General features: G+C 32.6%; 1 protein-coding gene across 4 annotated transcripts in view; it reads right to left on the bottom strand.

Moving 5' to 3' along the window:
- Window positions 1-18,634, bottom strand: part of Cdh7 (cadherin 7) — a 151,123-nt gene that overhangs the window by 129,775 nt on the left and 2,714 nt on the right. For all 4 annotated transcript variants that reach the window (XM_050131463.1, XM_050131467.1, XM_050131465.1 and 1 more), the window contains one exon: window positions 9,551-9,953. In XM_050131463.1, the coding sequence (XP_049987420.1) occupies window positions 9,551-9,760 (210 nt within the window). In that variant the 5' untranslated portion in view covers window positions 9,761-9,953. The remainder of the gene's footprint in view (window positions 1-9,550; window positions 9,954-18,634) is intronic.

Below are 18,634 nucleotides of genomic sequence, written 5' to 3'. Positions count from 1 at the left end.
GACAGAAAGAATTAGATTAATATATAATATATATATATATATATATAATTGTCAAAAAGATCTTGTACAAGTATTATTCATGCTTATTTGTCAAAAATATTAGCACTAGAAATACTGTTCCTATCTTAGAATTTAACAGTATAACCAGGTTACAATTCTTCCTTTTTAAAGCCTTTTATTTAACACTTCATAGTTTATGCACTGAGAAGCTTCTGTGACATTTGATCAAAGTTTGACTATTTTTTTTAATAAGGGAGAGATGACATTACTGTCCTGTTACAATAGAGGATAAACAAATAAAAAATTAATTTAGAGATCCTTTTTATGTTCAGGAAATGTACCAATGAGATGAAGCTTTCATGGACCCATCCTTATTTTGCCTTGAGAGTCTGATCATCCTTAAATATAAAATGTGGAGCAAAATTATGATTCACTATCACAAACAATTGCAACACATAATTTATACATGCCTTTGACTTAGAAAACATAAAATATTTTTTGCATGGAACACCTTACTTAGAACAAACAAAACTGCATTATATAGTGTTTACTATTAAACCCATTAGACCCAGAAGAAGCTGAGAGAAATGGATCATGTGGGACATTTGTATTCATATCTCCTTGACACGTGAACGTGAATTCACACTGAAATGATTATTTCTACAATTCCTGTATTTTCTAAGAAATTAACCAGGAAGATTCTCATTCACTTATTGGCAGCAAAGAACAAAGAATTCTTGGAATAGAAAATAGTAAGTACAATAGAATAATGTATCTTAAAACTTCAAGTGATTCTAATGTTCAAAATATATGCTAATCAATGTTGTTTACAGTTTCTGTCTATTGTGAATAAAGACACAATGACCACAGTTGAGAAACTGTCTTCATGATAAGATGAAGCATTCTTTGGGCATATGCCCACTAGAGGGCATATGCCCTCTACTGGAAAATAGATAAGGAAAATGTGATACATTTACACAATGGCATATTCCCCAGTGCTTACAAAAAAATGACATCATGAAATTTGCTGGTGAATGAATGCAACCAGAAAATAATCATCCTAAGTGAGATGACACAGACCCAGAAAATCAAATATCACATATAAATGAAATTAGTTGTTAAGAAAGTTATAATAGAGCCAGGCGGTGGTAGCATGTATCATTAATCTCATCACTCGACAATCAGAGGCAGGCAGATCTCTGTGTGTCAGGTCAGCCTGGTCTACAAAACTAGTTCCAGGAGAGGCTTCAAAGCTACAGAGAAACCCTGCCTCAAAGGGAATAAAAGAAAGATAGAAAAGAAAAAGAAAATTATAATCAAGCTACAGTCCACACATACAGGGAAGTTAGGTAAAGAGTCAGGCTTTAGGTGGAAACCTTGGATCTCCCTGGTAAGGAATAAATAGAATATATTTTGCAGGTGGACTTGGGGACAGGTGTGGATAAGCTGTAGAGGGAGAGTGAAAAATTGTTAATTAATGTAAATAAACTAATTATTAATCATATTGTTTGTTTTTATGAATAGCTATAACAGGGTACAGTCCTTCCCAATGTTATAGAGTAATCTATGAATTTATTGTTATATATAATTTCTTAGTTATATAACATATCCAATGATGGCTATACAAAATACAGATTGTCCAATTCTGTAGAGAAAAGAGTAAATCATAACGTATAAAACTCCAAACTTTTCTAAAGCTCAATGTTCTTCAGGTACAATCCATACTTACCGTTTTTTGCTACATTGACCATACAAAGGGGTAAGTCTTCTTTCTGTGTTCCTCAGTGAGGCAGAAGATATATAAGTATTGATGTATTTGTACAATGACAGGTGCATTTAAATCTCTCTGTGGCTCCCATTTTAACAGTATTTTCTTCTATTTGATGTGTGAACAGTTTTTTTTAAAGAAGGAGGATTCTATAGGAAGTATATAAAATAACTTAATGATCATACATGTTTAGGTGATATAACCACAGTCCAGTCCAGATCTCCCTGTGTCCTGGGCTTCACATTTAATCTACATGATTCTTTATCTGTGAGTCATATAATGCTCAGGGTCTTGGGAGTGCTTTAAACACTGCAATTCCAGACATGGAGAAACTTTTCCACTTGCAACATGAGGAAGGCAAAATCCTAACCCTGATGGCCTGTAACATATTAATAACATAACAACAATCTCTACCTATAGGAGAGCACATGTCCCCCTCAAGTGAAGAATGAATGAAGAAAATGTGGTACATTTAAACAAAGAAATTTTACGCAACTGTGACAAACAATGACATCATGAAATTTGAAGTCAAAATAGGACTGAGGAACACAGAAAGAAGACTTACCCCTTATTATGGTCAATGTAGCAAAGAACAGAAAGCATGGATTGTACCTGAAGAACACTGAGCTTTAGAAAAGTTTGAAGTTTTATACTTTATGACTTACTCTTTTCTCACAACATCTTGAGTGAGGTAATCCAGTTCCCATGACAAACATAGTATGTACTCATTAATAAGTGAATATCAGCTATAATTAAAAAATAACCATGCGGGAATCTACATTCCCAGAGAGGCAAGATAACAAGGAGGCCACAAAGGAGGACAAGAATACATGGATTTCCCTGAAAACAGAAAATAGAAGAGATCTTTTTGGTCGACTCGGAGGGGAGGCATGCCAGGTTGGGAACATGAGGGATTGGGTTAAGAGAACAGATGCAGGGGGAGAGTAATGAAAGAGACATCACATTTTGGGATCAGGAAGAAACCTAATTCAAAAGAACCTTCTACATATCTACACGGATGACTGAAGGTAAGACTCATAGCAACTGTGGAATGGGTACCTTAACTGCTATCTCCTAAAATCAGATTGTTGACTATTCCAATTGTCATCAGAGAGCCTTCATCAGTGATTAATGGAAACAGATTCAGAGATCTAAAACTAAGCACTTGGATGAACTCTCAGAATCATGTTGAAGAGAAGGATTGTAGGAGACAGGGGCTCAAGGTCATCACAATTAAACCCACATAAAAAAGTTACTTGGACTCTGAGGAGCTCATAGACTCTGGACCAACAGCTAGGGAGCATACATGGGAGTGATCTAGGCACTCAACTTACTTACTACAGATGTGTAGCTTGATCTACTTGTGAGACACCTTGTGGCAGAAACAAGGCATGTCCCTAATGGTTTGCTGAATTCCAGGAACCTATTCTACATACTGAGTTGCCTTGGCTAGACTTAATACAAGGGGAGCAGCTTAGTCCTACCTCACTATCAAAACATGATATCATGCTTTTTTGACACCCATGGGAGATCTGCCTACTTCTGTACAGAAACAGAAGAGGAGTAGATGGGGGTGCAGGGAAGGGAAATGGGAGATTGAATGGGAGGAGAGGAGAGGAAGGAGAAGAATATAAGATAAATGAATAAATTTAATCAATAATAATGGAGAAAAGGTTATTTTTGGTTATTATACAGGAGAAGAAGGCAGAAAGACCCAAGAGCCATGAAGCGTCTATAAGTAAACAGAAAATCTTTTTGTTGTTGTTGTTGTTTTGTTTTATTTTAAGTTTTATCAAGACAGAGTTTTTCTGTGTAATTTTGGAGCCTTTCCTGGATCTCAGTCTGTAGACCCAGCTAGCCTTGAACTCACAGAGATTTACCTGCCTCTGCCTCCCAAGTGTCGTATTTAAAGGCATGCACAATAAATATCTGGCTGCAAATAGAATCTTGCATGTAATTTAGAAAGTCTATAATGGACAAGTGGACAATAGAGTCTTATTAAAATTAATATTATTTCTGAGGAAAGATGTTGAAGAACTCATTTTTGCTTTTATAGCTAGAATTTAATTTTTCTATAGATTCTTCTTTGTACATTTTTTGGGTATGATTCAGCACATAAAGACTCTATAATTTATCATTGCTTGTGTTATGGGATTAAAGTTAATAATAATAGAAAAACTAACATAATTTCAGCTTAAGTTATTATTCAAAGGAGATAATTTACCATAAGTATTATTATCAGTAAAGAGTCTTGATGCCTAAATTTGAATGGCATGTAGAATAGAAAATATTTCTTGGAACTTGGTCCAGTCTGTCATATTTTCAGGGAACAAGAAACAAGCACATCTAAGTTTGAAGACAGTTTTCAAAATCATGTCACATGTTAAATGAGACAAACAATTAATTTTAGCAAATGTTTTAGTTTAGATCAGAACCCAATAATTTACTATGAACATTTTAATTCAAATCCCTAAAACAAAGAGTTTTCATAAAGCTCAGTCTTTACTCCCAGCAGCACTCAAAGGACCACGGACTTTTCTGAGCTCCCATCTTAGCTACAGAGGGTGAATAGATCCTAGACCTGTGTCAAACACAATCTCTTCATGAAGCTTGCTAATTTATAGAAATACACTTACTCCTTTGGAAACTTCATTGTATTCTTTCTGTATTTACAATAGTCCTATGAGGTTAGCATCATTTACCTATTTTTATAAAAGTAGAACTAAGGTACTTACTCAAAATCACATTTGGAAGTGTCAGAGTAAATGTACAAACACAGATAACATGCCTCTGAAATTATTGCTTTCACAACTCCTATGCATGCTAAAAAATGAGGCAGAGAATGATTAGCCAATCATTGGGAATGCATAATGAAGAATTCTCTGTTCAGGAAAGAAGGGCTAAGGAATTTTAATCCCTAACCAGATCTAACATTTAAATAATATATATTTATATATACATATGTATATTATATACATATATGCCGGTGTGTGTGTGTGTGTGTGTGTGTGTATTCAGGATATAAGTTATTCACATACACCTTTTGATCAGACACATACACACTATAAAATATTTTTCTGAAGTATAGTGAACACTGTCCTCTTATCAAAGCCCTGAGAACTTAGTCAAATATATTTTTATCATGATATTTTCTCATATTTACCACAAATAACCTAACCACTGGGAAAATGTTCTTGTTTTGGACCATTATACTGTTAAACTCATCTACAAAATTCCCTGATGATAGCTGCTCCATCATAGATAAATGTCTACTTTTAGGGGTTATAATGCTCAATCATATTGAAAATTATCCTCTGTAATAAATTCTGAGGTTAACTGTGAAAATCAAGCCTTAAATTATATCCCAGCCTTTGATGCTATCCTTAGAAAAATTACAAATTCAAGTTTATGTATATGAGACCCTTTCTTATTTTAGTATATTTCCTTACAGACTCTATGTATGGCTTTAGTTTTGTAAATGAATCCATACCAGTTTAACAATATATATTTATTGATATTTATACTATATTTTATTGATATTTTGTAGGGTTTATGCTCTGCTTTATAATTAAATTTTATCTATTTGCCTGGACTTTATCAATCTCTGCTCTTCTTGAATAAGTAAGGTGTAACAACTCTGTGATGATTCAATTCAGAATATTATGTATACTATGCCAGAAATAAGAAAAATGTGCAACTCAGAATGAAGATTCTTGGATATGATATAAAGAAAGTGGATGGTTTTTTCCTATTTATTCTTCATCTGAGAGAACTAAATGCAGAATATGTAATCTATCCATACATATTCGACTCCAATGTGGACCCTTAAATGACTCACAAATCAGAAAAATCTAATTTGAACATGGTTTGACTAATTCTACTAGTCATCATCACAAATCTTTCAAACTCACATCTGTAGAACATTACGCATGTATGGGCCAAATTTTGTTTGTGTGTTTCAGGCTAAGTACCTTAAAATATGTCAGCATTTTAACTAAGCCAAGATACGAAAGGAATTTTTCTTATCAGATAATTGTACAGTGTTTATATACAAAACTTTCTAGGATAATGTTAACCACTTTGCTTCTGGTACTTAAATTACAGTTCCAGCAAGACAGCGCCATTTTGAATAATTACCCTACTGAGTTCATCCTTCAGAAGGGAGGAAATCTAGTCAAACTAGAAACGAGAATTGCCTTGCCACACTTCTTCATCACACATGATTCTAACTGCCTTTTCTTTTTATTTGTCAACAGTTCAGGAGATGCTTCTCTAGTTTGTAGACAAACACCTGCTTTGTCTGAAACAAACCTGAAGAATTTCAATCACTCTATGAAAAAAATTTAATCAAAACATATAAAAATGTTCTGAGAACATCCAATTACCACAGCCAAAACCAAACTATGGAATATGTAGCTGGTACTAAAATATGTAAAATAATTGTATTGTAATTAAATAATATTTTAAATGAACTTGATAGATTTTCCCATAGATACCAAAATCCAAACATGCTTAAGACCTTCTGTATTTGCATATGACTTGCAAATGTCCTCCCTAAAATCTAAATATTTTCTAGATTATTATGATTACTGATGTAACTTGATTGCCATGTAAATAGTTGTAAGATATATTGTTTATGAGATATAGTCTTTATATTTGCTGAAAAGCTAATGAATATTTTCAAAAATATTATGTCCAATTATAGCCTCAAGCTAAGGATGTTATACTCATAAGTATAAAGAGCCAAATTAATGGATTCTTGTTAAATATCATTAACACTTTTCTATTTTTAGTTGAAATGAATTTAAAACTTTTGACATGTGACTTCTTTCAAAAATTTTGTTTTTCCATATAAAGTTGATTATTGTCCTCTTATGTTCTGTGAAGAATTTTCATGGGATTTTGATGGTGATTGCATTGAATCTATAGATTGCTTTTGGGAGAATTACCATTTTTACTATGTTGATCCTCCCAATCCAAGAGCAAGGGAGATCCTTCCATTTTCTGGTAACCTCTTCAATTTCTTTCTTCAAAGACTTAAAGTTCTTGTCATAGATCTTTCACTTCCTTGGTCAGAGTTACCCCAAGATATTTTATGCTATTTGTGGCTATTGTGAAAGGTGATGCTTCTCTGATTTCCCTCTCTGCATCCTTATCCTTTGTGTATAAGAGGGCGACTGATTTTTTTGGAGTTGATCTTGTATCCTGCCACATTACTAAAGTTGTTTATCAGCTGTAGGAGTTCTTTTGTAGAGTTTTTGTAATTTAAATTGATTTGTTTAGTGCTACAGCTACTTTCTGAATTATTATAAGAGACATAAAGAGGGATAATTTTAGAATTTTATAATGGTGCCAATTTAAAAATGTCAACTGGGCCCTGATAATTTGGCTTTAAATAAAGGTATGAGGAATATTTTTGTTGTTTCTAACAGTAACTAAACATGGTTATAATATAGTTTTGTGGAACACATTCTGTATAGAAATGATTTGAACATCATGATCTATTTAAGAAAGACTAAAGAAAGTTTAATTCATATGTTAGATAGCATAAAATGATAGATTCTTGGTCAAAACCTTGGATTATAATTACTATTTTCACTATTTTTAATTTTCTGACATTTTTATTGTTAATTAGTGGCCCGTATTAGGATACACAGGTGATAACATTTTTATTTATTAATTAGTGACCCATTTAAGATGAATGGGTGGTAACCTTATTTTTAATTGATTAGTGACCCATATTAGGATACACAAGTGGTAACATTTTTATTTATTAATTAGTGACTTATGTTTCTATGCATGGGTGGTAGGTATTCAGAGTATTTCTTTCAGGGTTTAGTTTCTTTCTTCCACCAGGTGCATAGTGGGATCAGAGTCACATCATTGTTTGGTGTCATTGCTTTGTGGTATGTGATTTTGCCAGTATCATTTTTGTGCAGGGAAGCAAGTTAAAATGGATTGTGAGAAATTTTGTCACATATAAAGCATAATGATTTTAATAGTTGCACAAGTGAATTAGTATAATATATATTCCTTAATATTTACACACACTTTTTTTTGTTTTGTTTTGTTTTTTTTTTTTTTTTTTTTTTTTTTTTTTTTTTTTTTTTTTTTTGTTTTCAAGACTGGATTTCTCTGTATCTTTGAAGGTTCTCCTGGAACTCACTCAGGCTAGCTTTGAATTCAGAGAGATCTGCCTGCCTCTGCCTCCTGAGTGCTAGGATTAAAGGTGTGTACCCCTGCCCACTGGCTACACTTTTTTATTTAAGGAAAATGCAAGTCCCTGGTCCAAACTGAGTCCTGATCTAGTTACATATTTACATATTTCTGTTTGCCATAGAGATTCAATCAGAATCCTAAACATTAATGGATGAATGAGAAATATTTGAAAAAAATTCCTTGAACTAAGCAAATACTCAATAATTTTTAAAAATACTTAAACTTATTCATGTAAAAAATCATCAACATAAAATATCTAATATTCGTTATTGATCTTTCTAGTGAAAAAAAAGTCCTGATTTCTCAGTAACTGTGTTAGTAAACTATGCTACATTTTATGATTAATATATGCTTAAAACTAGTGAGATTGGAGGAAGATATACAGCTGTTTAGTCTAATTACTGATCTATCCTATTCAGAAATATTTACTAGTGCTGACTGCCACACTGAGGAACTTAGAACATCTTAAACTATGAAAAGCCTATCACCTGAGAAGAAGATCTAAGAAAAGTGAGCATCAGGCCATGTTCTTGTAATATGCCCTTTAGGTCACTGAATTCTCAAAGGAACATTTGACAAAAAAAATGAAAATTAAAATCAAAATCTGCAGCAATACAAATACCATGAACTGCTGATCATTTGTCTAATAGCATCTCACATTGAATTTGATTCATGCTCATATTTAACAAAAGAGGGACATTCTGAAAAGCAAAAAAAAAAAAAGCAGTTTTATGAAAAGAAGATAGCTAAGAACTTGGATTTGAACTGCTTATAATTGAAACAATGATGTCAAAATATTTCATATTACAAACTGTAATGCTAAGAATGGGTAAAGATACATAAGTATGAATGTAGGCATAATTGATAAGATATCACAAAACTAGTTATTAGAGAATCAAATGAAATGTTTCGAGAGAGGAGTAGGTGTTTTCTTCCACGGCATAGATACTGGTAAATTGGGGATACTCTTCTAAACAACTTTACAACTTCTCAACCATGCTCTTGTGGGTAACCATGATGAAACTTAGTGGATTAAAACAATAAAACAATGCAAAGCAAATAAATAAACAAACAAAAAACCCACAGCAAACAACAACGATGAAAGTAGTTGGGGGACTAGCTGGGAAAGCAAAGTATATCAATGGAAGTAGGAAGAAGGAATTTCTTGAGAGTACTAGATGTGGCTTTGAATATGGTCAAAATTCATTATATACATGAGTGAAAATTTCATACTGAAACTCATCATATCCAATAATTATACACTGGTAAAAACCTTTCAATATTAACTGGTCGGAGAAGTATATCACTTCATCTTTAATGGGTCATCTTATTCTATTTATGGTAATAAGAGCTTAACAGCACGTTCCAATAGTGATAAACCAGGCCTCTAAGATTTAAAACAAAAGTACCACTCCTTAAGCTATGTCCTCACTATCCCACCTGACACAGTAGTAAATGAAAGAAATATCATAAACTCTTTTACTGAATACAAATGGGCAACTCTTCATCCATTCCAGGTATTGGCAGTAACCATTTTGAACTTTGAAAGGCCAAATTTCCTACCTTGCCTACATAGAGGGGATCTGAGCCCATGTATTCTTCCAGCACGAAGAACTGATTCCATACCCAGCTGCGCTTCGTTCGGGACCTCCCTGACTGAAAATACAGCTTGGATCTGGACCTTGGCGGTTCAGCTTGACTCGTCCCAGAGAAACATAAAAAGAGACCTACAAGCTGTAGAAAATGGCACAACTCTGCTTTGCCCAGCTTCATCTTTTTTTCTTTCTTTTTGCTGTGTAAGAAAAAAATCTTGAGAAGAGAAAAGGCACAGTTCTAGCTGGCCTCGTAGCTTTTGCCTCCAGCAGTGTGTCAGCTCGGAATCCAGAGAAAATAATCTGTAGAGTGTTGCACTGGAAGAGGTAAGCAGTGCTGAGTAGCCCTTGCCAAGGAATGGTGTAATAGTTACCTAGAACAAAGACAGAAGATTGTGTCAGAAACTAGAATATGTAATATTGCTAAAAATTCAGTTGTTAACTATACTGAATTCCCCCAAAGAGCATTTGGATTATCACTAAAACATTAATACATACACTTAGAATATTACAATAATAGCATCCACGTTTATAAATTACCTAATTCTGCCATTTGTAGAATTATCTTTGTTCCACAGCACAATTTCCATGATTCTTCTAAGGCATTGATTTACTCTACATGTAGAATGTTGTTTTAAAACATGATTTTAAAGTTAGCCTCTTTATAGATTTTTTTTTTGCATTCATTATTATTAGTATGTAAAAACTAATTATCTCAGAGCAGGGGTTCAAGCAAATGGGAAGTCTCTATGTCAGCTTAAATCTCTCCAGTGAAACAGTAAAGAGAAATAAAATACATGGTGATTCAAACTGACAGATTGATTCTGAGTCACAGAACATCAGCTGTTTTGATGTGTTCTGATTTGATTGTGATCACCTGAAAAGCTTAGTGCCTTCCATTTTCTGCTCTTCAAACTTATCATGTGCACTGTGCAATATGGTTGGTATGCTATTCAACTTAGTCATTTGCTACTCCATGAATCTTTATTAAATGCTTTTATTTTATGATTTCTGAATAGTGGCCTTCCTCCATAAGCAGAAACAGAATTGACTCATAATGCACAATAAATAAGAAAGAAAGCAACTATATTTGTGAAACTTATTGATTTTTGGCTTGCAGCCAGCTCAGAAACCGCATCAGAAAAAAAAAAAAAAAAACTTACTCTGGTTTCTATTTACTGCAGGAACGAAACCCTAATAATGCAAGAGTTGCAAAATTAGTTACAAAACAAATTCCTTATACACCCCCAAAACACAGAGGGATAAGAATTTATTACAAGAGTCTCACTTACATGACTGTGTTGCACTCTGCAAATTAACTTTGCTTTCTATAAATAAATCAACAACAGGATAAATATAGAAGGCTCTCCCCACCCTCTCTCTTTCTTTCTCTCTCTCTGGGTATAAGTGTGTGTATGTTGTGTGTATGAGTGTTTTGAGAGTAGATAACATATCAATATTTTAAAGCCAAAAGTTCCCTACATATTAAAGCAAAAACAGCGTTATCATTAGAAATTTTTCTATCTTTCATATTTTTTTACAATATACTCAATAACAAACATGTATATCACTCAATAGACAAATATTTTAGACAGTAAACCAGTTCACAAATTGAAGAAGAAACAAATCCAACTGACCATTAGCTCTGTAAAAACTATCATATAACTTTAAAAATATATTTCTATAAAGTTTTGTTATCCCATAGAGTATTTCAGAATGATAGAAAAAGATGCATTCTGGTAACCAACAAAATTGGGTATTTCTATTAACTATAGGACCTATAGCCTGCAGTAAATTCAAGGTCCCCAAATCCTGTGACTGAAGGCAAAGTTACATAGAAACCAGAGGAGGAAAAGAGGAAGGGTGAAATAAGGTACAAAAACACAATGAGACAGGAAAGCTAATATGCAACAGAATAGATTGAAACTACTCTGTGACTTATTATGTGTTTCAAACATAATGGATTAGGAGAAATATTCATAAATGCACAAGTGTGCAGTGAGAGTGGGTAAGCAGATATAAAGCAAGTCTGCCTTTCCAGAAGCTAGCAGCAGACGTGATTTCTGGGCACCACGATGATGTTGTGATCAAAGTAGTCATATGGGCACAAAATAAGGAAGAGTTCCAGGTTCTCAGCTCTCATTTTTTCAGAAGAATTACATTTTTATTAAAACTAGATTTCTCCTTAGGACAAAAAAAAAAATAAATGCATGGTAACCAAATTATATTACATAGATTATGATATGTCTAAGAGGGTTTTGTGACATTATTTCATCATGAAAATATATCCAACTTTTAAAATAAATAAACATTAACAGCAAATTATTTTTGGAATTCAGAACTTGGAGGTGGTAAGGGCGTTTCCCTCTGATACATTCAGATTAAACTTAACAATGCATAATTAAGCTTAAAAGTTTAAGTTGCGTGGTAATTGATAACAAAAATTAGAAGAAACTTGATAAGCTCTGAGTTAAAGCCTCAAGCACATTAGCCTACATGATGAAAATAATTGCTTTTCATAATAATAACAATAGCATCTGGATTAATGTAAAAAATTATAAACTGGTAAGCATAATTCTTGGCATGTTCAGAGGTGGATAAAAATAGCTATTAGAGTTATTATTGTCATCATTATTTTCTGTTTTTGAAAAATTATTGGAACATAGAAGGTTGTTAGTGAACTGACATTATCTTTTATTTCGATGTTATCAATAGTAAAATTATTTACATACCTTTTATCCTAAAAGAAAAAAAAAACATTCTAAAAAGGGAGATTTGATGTCAGGGCACCACACACTCATGAATCAAAAGCAGTCACATGGATGAATACTTGCTTGTGGAAGCTTTTAATTACTATCAAAAGACATTATTTTTGTTAAACCAAATACTGGATTGAAACTGAAGTGGATTTAAATTAATCAACTATATCCACTGAACATGGAGAAAGAGGGCATAATAATAATGGGGCCAGAAAACTGGAGTCTTACTTTACAACTTTAGGTACCTCTGTGATTTCATTTTCTGTATGTACAAAATTAAAAGACTGGAATAAATAACATTACAAAGTCTGAGGTATTTTTTCCAAGCCTTACATTTAGGATTTTGGCAATTTCTTAGGAGTAATATGGCCACTTTTACTGTGAAACTGAGATGAAAGTCCTATTGTGACTAATTAATGGTGGAGAATTTAAGAACTTTAAAATGGAATCAGAATGTAGAAGAAGCACTTGGCTTTCTTCTGAAGCACAGTGTGCTCTGTAAAGTCTTATTCAATTACTTGTATTGTCTTTTGATGATTTTTTCTCATCTACACAAAAATATTGCAGATTGATCAGAGCAACTAGAACATAGAGATGAGAAAAGGCTAATAACTGAACACATCATGACTCTTGAGATAATATTAATGAAGGAAAGATACCTGAAAATTGTATGCTGTCTTGTTTAAATAAAGGATTTAAAAAGTAGATAAAATGATTGTTAACCTTAATACACAGGTATATACATTTTGTTATTGTAACTGTGGAATTTAAAACACGCTAGACATTCAGTGAAAAATTAACCACACATAAAAAGTAAACATATGAAATCTCTGACAATTCTAAACTAGTAATGAATATCAATCATTTTGTAGACAACTACAGTACATTTGCTCTAGTATTCCAATTATATTATGCTCTTAATCATTTTTATTTTTCTTTAAGCCTGAAATATTACACCAGAATAATTTAAATTGCTTTGTATACAAGATTGAACAGTTGGTTTCTGTTGGATACAGATAGATGTGTCTATAATATGCCTTACAGAAATGTTTTGAAAATAAGAAAATATTATCTATATAATTGTCCTATGAACTTACTGTGTTCATGTCTAATTCATCAATAGTTTTTTTTTTTTTTTTTATGGTCAACATTCTCTATAGCTTTGCTTCCTTTGCAAACCAATGTGATTCTTAAGATAAAATGACCACATAGCATTTTGTCAAACTCATTGTGCACTGAGGTGGCCTATCATGGAAGACAAAGCTATCACTAATTTTTACTTCAATAAAGATAAACAAAAGTTTAACAACAACCCTGGAGTTATTTCTGCATATGGTTATCAAACAGAAATAGCTCATATTTGAAATTTGATCAATATTGTGTAACTGCTCCAGACAGTTTTCCTGTGTTCTGATGATATGTATAATGGTGATGGTGTCACGGTGCTATTTATGCATGTGAATGACTTTAAGCACTAGAAAAGCTATATTTTTCAATATTTCATTATAAGATATTCTCAATTAATCTGTGTCCCAAAGCAAGAATGCTACATCTTGCCTTATCTTCTACGAGCTGCACTAATTTTCCTGCTGCCGTCTCATTTATGTGAGTTTTACAAGACATGCTAGCAAAAACTCCATGTCAGAAATAAGCAGAGACTTCAGTGTCCATGCCCTTGTCTGGATATCCTGTCCTAGAAAAATAACTAACTTAGGTCGTAAACTCCCAAGTGTTTGAAAAACTGACCTCTTTTATACTGATGGCTCAGAAAAAGTGTAAACAAATGTACTGATATAAAAAGGAGGTAATTTCTATATATTGTGATCATTTTTGACACAATTCAAGATTTAGAACATTTTAACTGAAAAAAATCAATTCCTTATATTGAAAGAAATTTAAAATATCTTTGTAATTTATATTTTATTTAATTTTTCTGAAGTTGTTTATATGAAATTTCACTACAAATAATACTATGATAAGCACAATACACTTACAAATCAGTCAGATTAAATATCAGAACCTTGGAAAGAAAATGTTAAATGTATTGAAGCTAGAGAAAAAAAGAAAATGTTAAACATCAATCAATCTGACAGCATTTATTTAACCAACATCAGTTATTTGAACTGAAATAACTGCATTAGAAACCACTTTGTTCCATACATTAGTTTCACTATATTTGTAAAGAATGATTTCAGAGAATATTATTTTAGATATTTAGGCTTACTAGAGAATACCATCTTATCAAGATGAAATCATTGTTATAATTTTTGAGTATTTTCATTTCTTATAATTTCTGTGAAACCACTTTTAAAATCTAAACAAGTATATACCATGCTCTTAACCAAACATTTTATTTATAGTTAGAAGCAATGATTGAAGGCCCATCACTAACCAAAAAAAAATAGTAAAAGGTTTTATACTTTAGCACTTTATCAATCAGAAAAAGTGCAAATCGCCTGGAGCCTGAGTCATCTGAATTAAAGTTAGCATACTAGGAACATGATAAGCAGTGTCTAGCAGCTCATGTTCAGCCTCTGCACATTAGCAGATAACTATATGAACTTTTAAAACATACCTAAGAACACATTAAGAGCCGGATACATGGTTCAGCCTTTGAAAGGTTAGGTTCACAGCTAAAAGTAAAAGTGCATGGAGGTGCACTCTCTGACTCTAGCACCTAGGCGACTGAGGCAGGAGCATTAAACATTCAAGATTATTCTCGCTTATATATAGACACATTAATTGAGAAACAAATATGAAAAGCAATGAAAAGATTGTCAATGTATATATTTATTACTGTGTTTTCAAAAAAGCACATATATAAAGCATTCTATAAATGCTTTATAGAAACACATGTGATGTGTGAGCGTATATAATATGAAGGAAATAGATAAATGGCCAATATTTTGTAGAAATTGTATTATATTTTTATGTACATTATAAACAAGCAGCAGATTATCTCAATTCAAGAACTTGTGCTTCCAGATGCACTATACTCTAGGCAAGGAGCAACTGCATGAAGCCTAGTTATGAAACTGCTTTAATATAGTTAATAGATCTCACACTAAGACATAATTTATTTTCTACTGATATTATAGATTTAAAGAAAGAAGGCCTAGCACTTTAAAATTAGTAAAGTTAATGATAAGATAAAGCATGGTAGTCCAAAAGTAAGAGTAATAGTAAAGTAAACATAATGATAAACTGCATTTTTTAAAGAAGCGTAATAGTAGAACAATTTATTTGAAGACTGTTAATGCATTTAATAATATGAACCATGAGACTGAGAAACAAATCCCTAATAGTTTCCTGACAAACAGATTCAGAATCTAATTGCTATTCCTTGGGATGTTTTCTTTTCTTATTATTAATAATCACTAATAAAAATATGGCTATAACAATAACAAATAAAGAACTATTGTGCTATTGTTCTATTGGGAGGAATTTTCATGTCCAAGATTGTTTTAAACTTTCAGTACACTTTGACAAGCAATACATTATTAATGACTCCTTATGAAAGACAAACAACACACTAGCTTAAAAGCAGAAATATAAGAACAAAGTAGTTAGGAGGTATTTTACAGAATCAGGATTGCATTACAGCAGTTTTTCACTACTGGTTCTTTAGCTAAGTCTGGAAAAAAGACTGTTTGTTGCCTTGCACATAATCCTTAGTAGAAAGTGGCATGACATAATTTCAAGGAAGAATTTCCATATAATATACTTTAAGAGCTTCATTAATCCTTACTTCTCCAGAATAGCAAGTACTTGTCACCAATGAGGACCTTGCTTTTATCATCTAGGTCCACAAAGTTAGAGTAGTTGGCTTGGCATAATGGATATTACATCCTCATTGTTGCTTTTATTTATTTATAGAGTAGAATCATTTAATACATTCTTACAAAAAAAATACATTATAATATCTTTCAGTTTGTGACTGAGCACAAGAATTCTGCATTTGAGAAAAGACTGAAGCAAGAAACCTTTCAGGGTATTTGTCACATTTCATTTCCGACTATGTTGTTACAAGCATGCTAGTAAGGGCAATTTCTATGAAATAGTCAAAGAAAATGTCACTTCAGTGTTAGGAATGCAATACTTTGGTTTTCTTGAGAGTTCATGTTAGAGAAAAACATGAAGAATTCACAAATATTCTGCCCATGATACTGTAAGGTGTTGATAAAACCACAGATGAGAAACATAAGCCACAGAAATGAATTCTACAGAATCTTAATGAAATGCCCAAGGTCACATAGCTCTTACTGATGGTAGTGAGCTCAAAGAAATGATGGCAGTGTTTTTAATATTTGCTAAGTATTATTTAGGTAGTCACTCCCTTTGATTTCCCATGTTTCTCATGAGTAAAGGGTGTGCAATCATATTTTTTTTTAAAAATTTCAAACTTAACTTGAAATTTTTAAGGTAGAAAATAATTTTGATTGTTTTTCAGAAGGACAGGGATGGCAGGGTAAAGGCAACGGGTTAAAGAACCTGTTTTCTAACAAATTTCTTTTACTATATTAAAAAATATACAAAGCACAGTATCCAAATTAAGATTACCTTCTTTCAACTAAAATACCTTGACCATCAAAAAGTGAGTTAGTACACTAAAAAGTTAACCATTTCCACTGAAGAACTGAACAATATTCTACAGGGAATTTTAGCCATAGGGCTTCAATTTATAAAAGTATTTTAGAATATAAAATAAATAAATGGGACCAATTTGTTTGTCAAAATTGCAAACATAACAGCTGCACATTATAGGTTGTTACTAATAAATCCTACCACTTAAAGATGTCTGCTATTATTATAGTTCAAAATTTCATTTTTACTATCTCACAAGGCAATTAACTGACTCTTAATACTATTTAAAGTTTTTTCATAACATTTTTGTCTTTAATTTTGGTGAAATTCCACCTCAATTAGTAAGTCTTGGAACTTGTTGTGATATGAGATTTCTCTGTAATGAAACCATGATGAAATCCATTAGCTCCCTAGGCCACACAACATTATAACCACAGACCACACTCTCCAACTGATTACTAGCCTAAGTATACAAGCAGGGGCCCTGGAAATGAATAAGAGACTGTAGTGTGCATCTGTTTATCAAGCACGGGGGAAAAAACTTCCCTAAGTGAATTATTGAGCCGATTTAGCCGAACCACAGATAACCACTACTATAAGAAAAAGAAATAAAGTGGAGAAAGTTACATAGTTTATATTGGAGGAGAGAAGCCTATATAAATTTAAAAGTATAGTAACAAAGCACAGATGTTCTGAGTTATTTATGTAACAACTAAATGTACTCACAGGTTTTTCTCTTTATATTTTTCTTATAAGAAATCATGGCTTTTTCAATTTTAAATTTTAATTTGCACTTGGATTTACCTTATGCCAAGTGTGATTTCCATTATTTCCATGAAAGGCTTCAAGTTTCAGTGAACAGTTACAAAAGAGCAGGAAGCAACGTCTATATTAATGAAAAATCTATAGTATAATAAGAAATAAATGCGCAGGCAGACATTTGCATTTTCAATTGCTCTGGAAACTTTGTCACTAATGATGCCTGCAGAATGACAAGGTGGGGGAGGGGCAGCGATCAGAGGGGCTTCTCTGTAGAACCAGCAAATTCCCAGAGGAGGCACTGTTGCACTGTTGGTCACAGTTAGATCTTTGCTGCTTGTTAGAGGCAAGGGAGATGGTCACACAGGGCTCTGTTTCATGGTGTGGTAGCTTTTCCTCAGCTCCCCTGTACCACCCCAGGAAGGAGCACCAGACTCCTTTATTCAAGGTAGAAACACTTGCACAGTAGTCCTTTTGAAACTGACACATGTATTCTGGTTATTCTAGAAGTTTGTGAAACTCCCAATTTAAGCTCTGACTTTAAAACCTTCCAAACAAATAAAAACATATTTTTTTTCTTTTTCAATCAGGAGAGAGAGCACTGTGATGCAATGTGAGCTGTTAGAGAAATTAATGTAAACTGTGTAAACTTCAGGAAAATTTCAATCACTCAGCAATAAATATGTCCAACAGGAAACACGTTGTGAATTTGTTACTCTATAACACGTTTCTGAAATATCTAATAATGTAGTGAACTTGAAACACACATAGAGGAATTGACCTTTTGTTATCTATATACAGTGTGAGAAGTTCAGACAAGTGTTGTCATTTAGAAGTTAAAATACTGAATAATAGGATTGCTGGCAAAAAAAATTATGCCTGAGAGAAGACAGTGGTTTGATTTTCCAGACCAAAGAAGAATGAATAGTGGCAAAAAAAAAAAAAAAAAAAAA

The sequence above is a fragment of the Alexandromys fortis genome, unplaced genomic scaffold (assembly GCF_014885135.2).
Source record: "Alexandromys fortis isolate MF-2015 unplaced genomic scaffold, M_Fortis_MF-2015_v1.1 scaffold_337, whole genome shotgun sequence".
In the NCBI taxonomy this organism is placed as follows: Eukaryota; Metazoa; Chordata; class Mammalia; order Rodentia; family Cricetidae; genus Alexandromys; species Alexandromys fortis.
The sequence above is the reverse complement of the archived record's forward strand: the minus strand, read 5'-3'. Positions and strand labels throughout refer to the sequence as shown.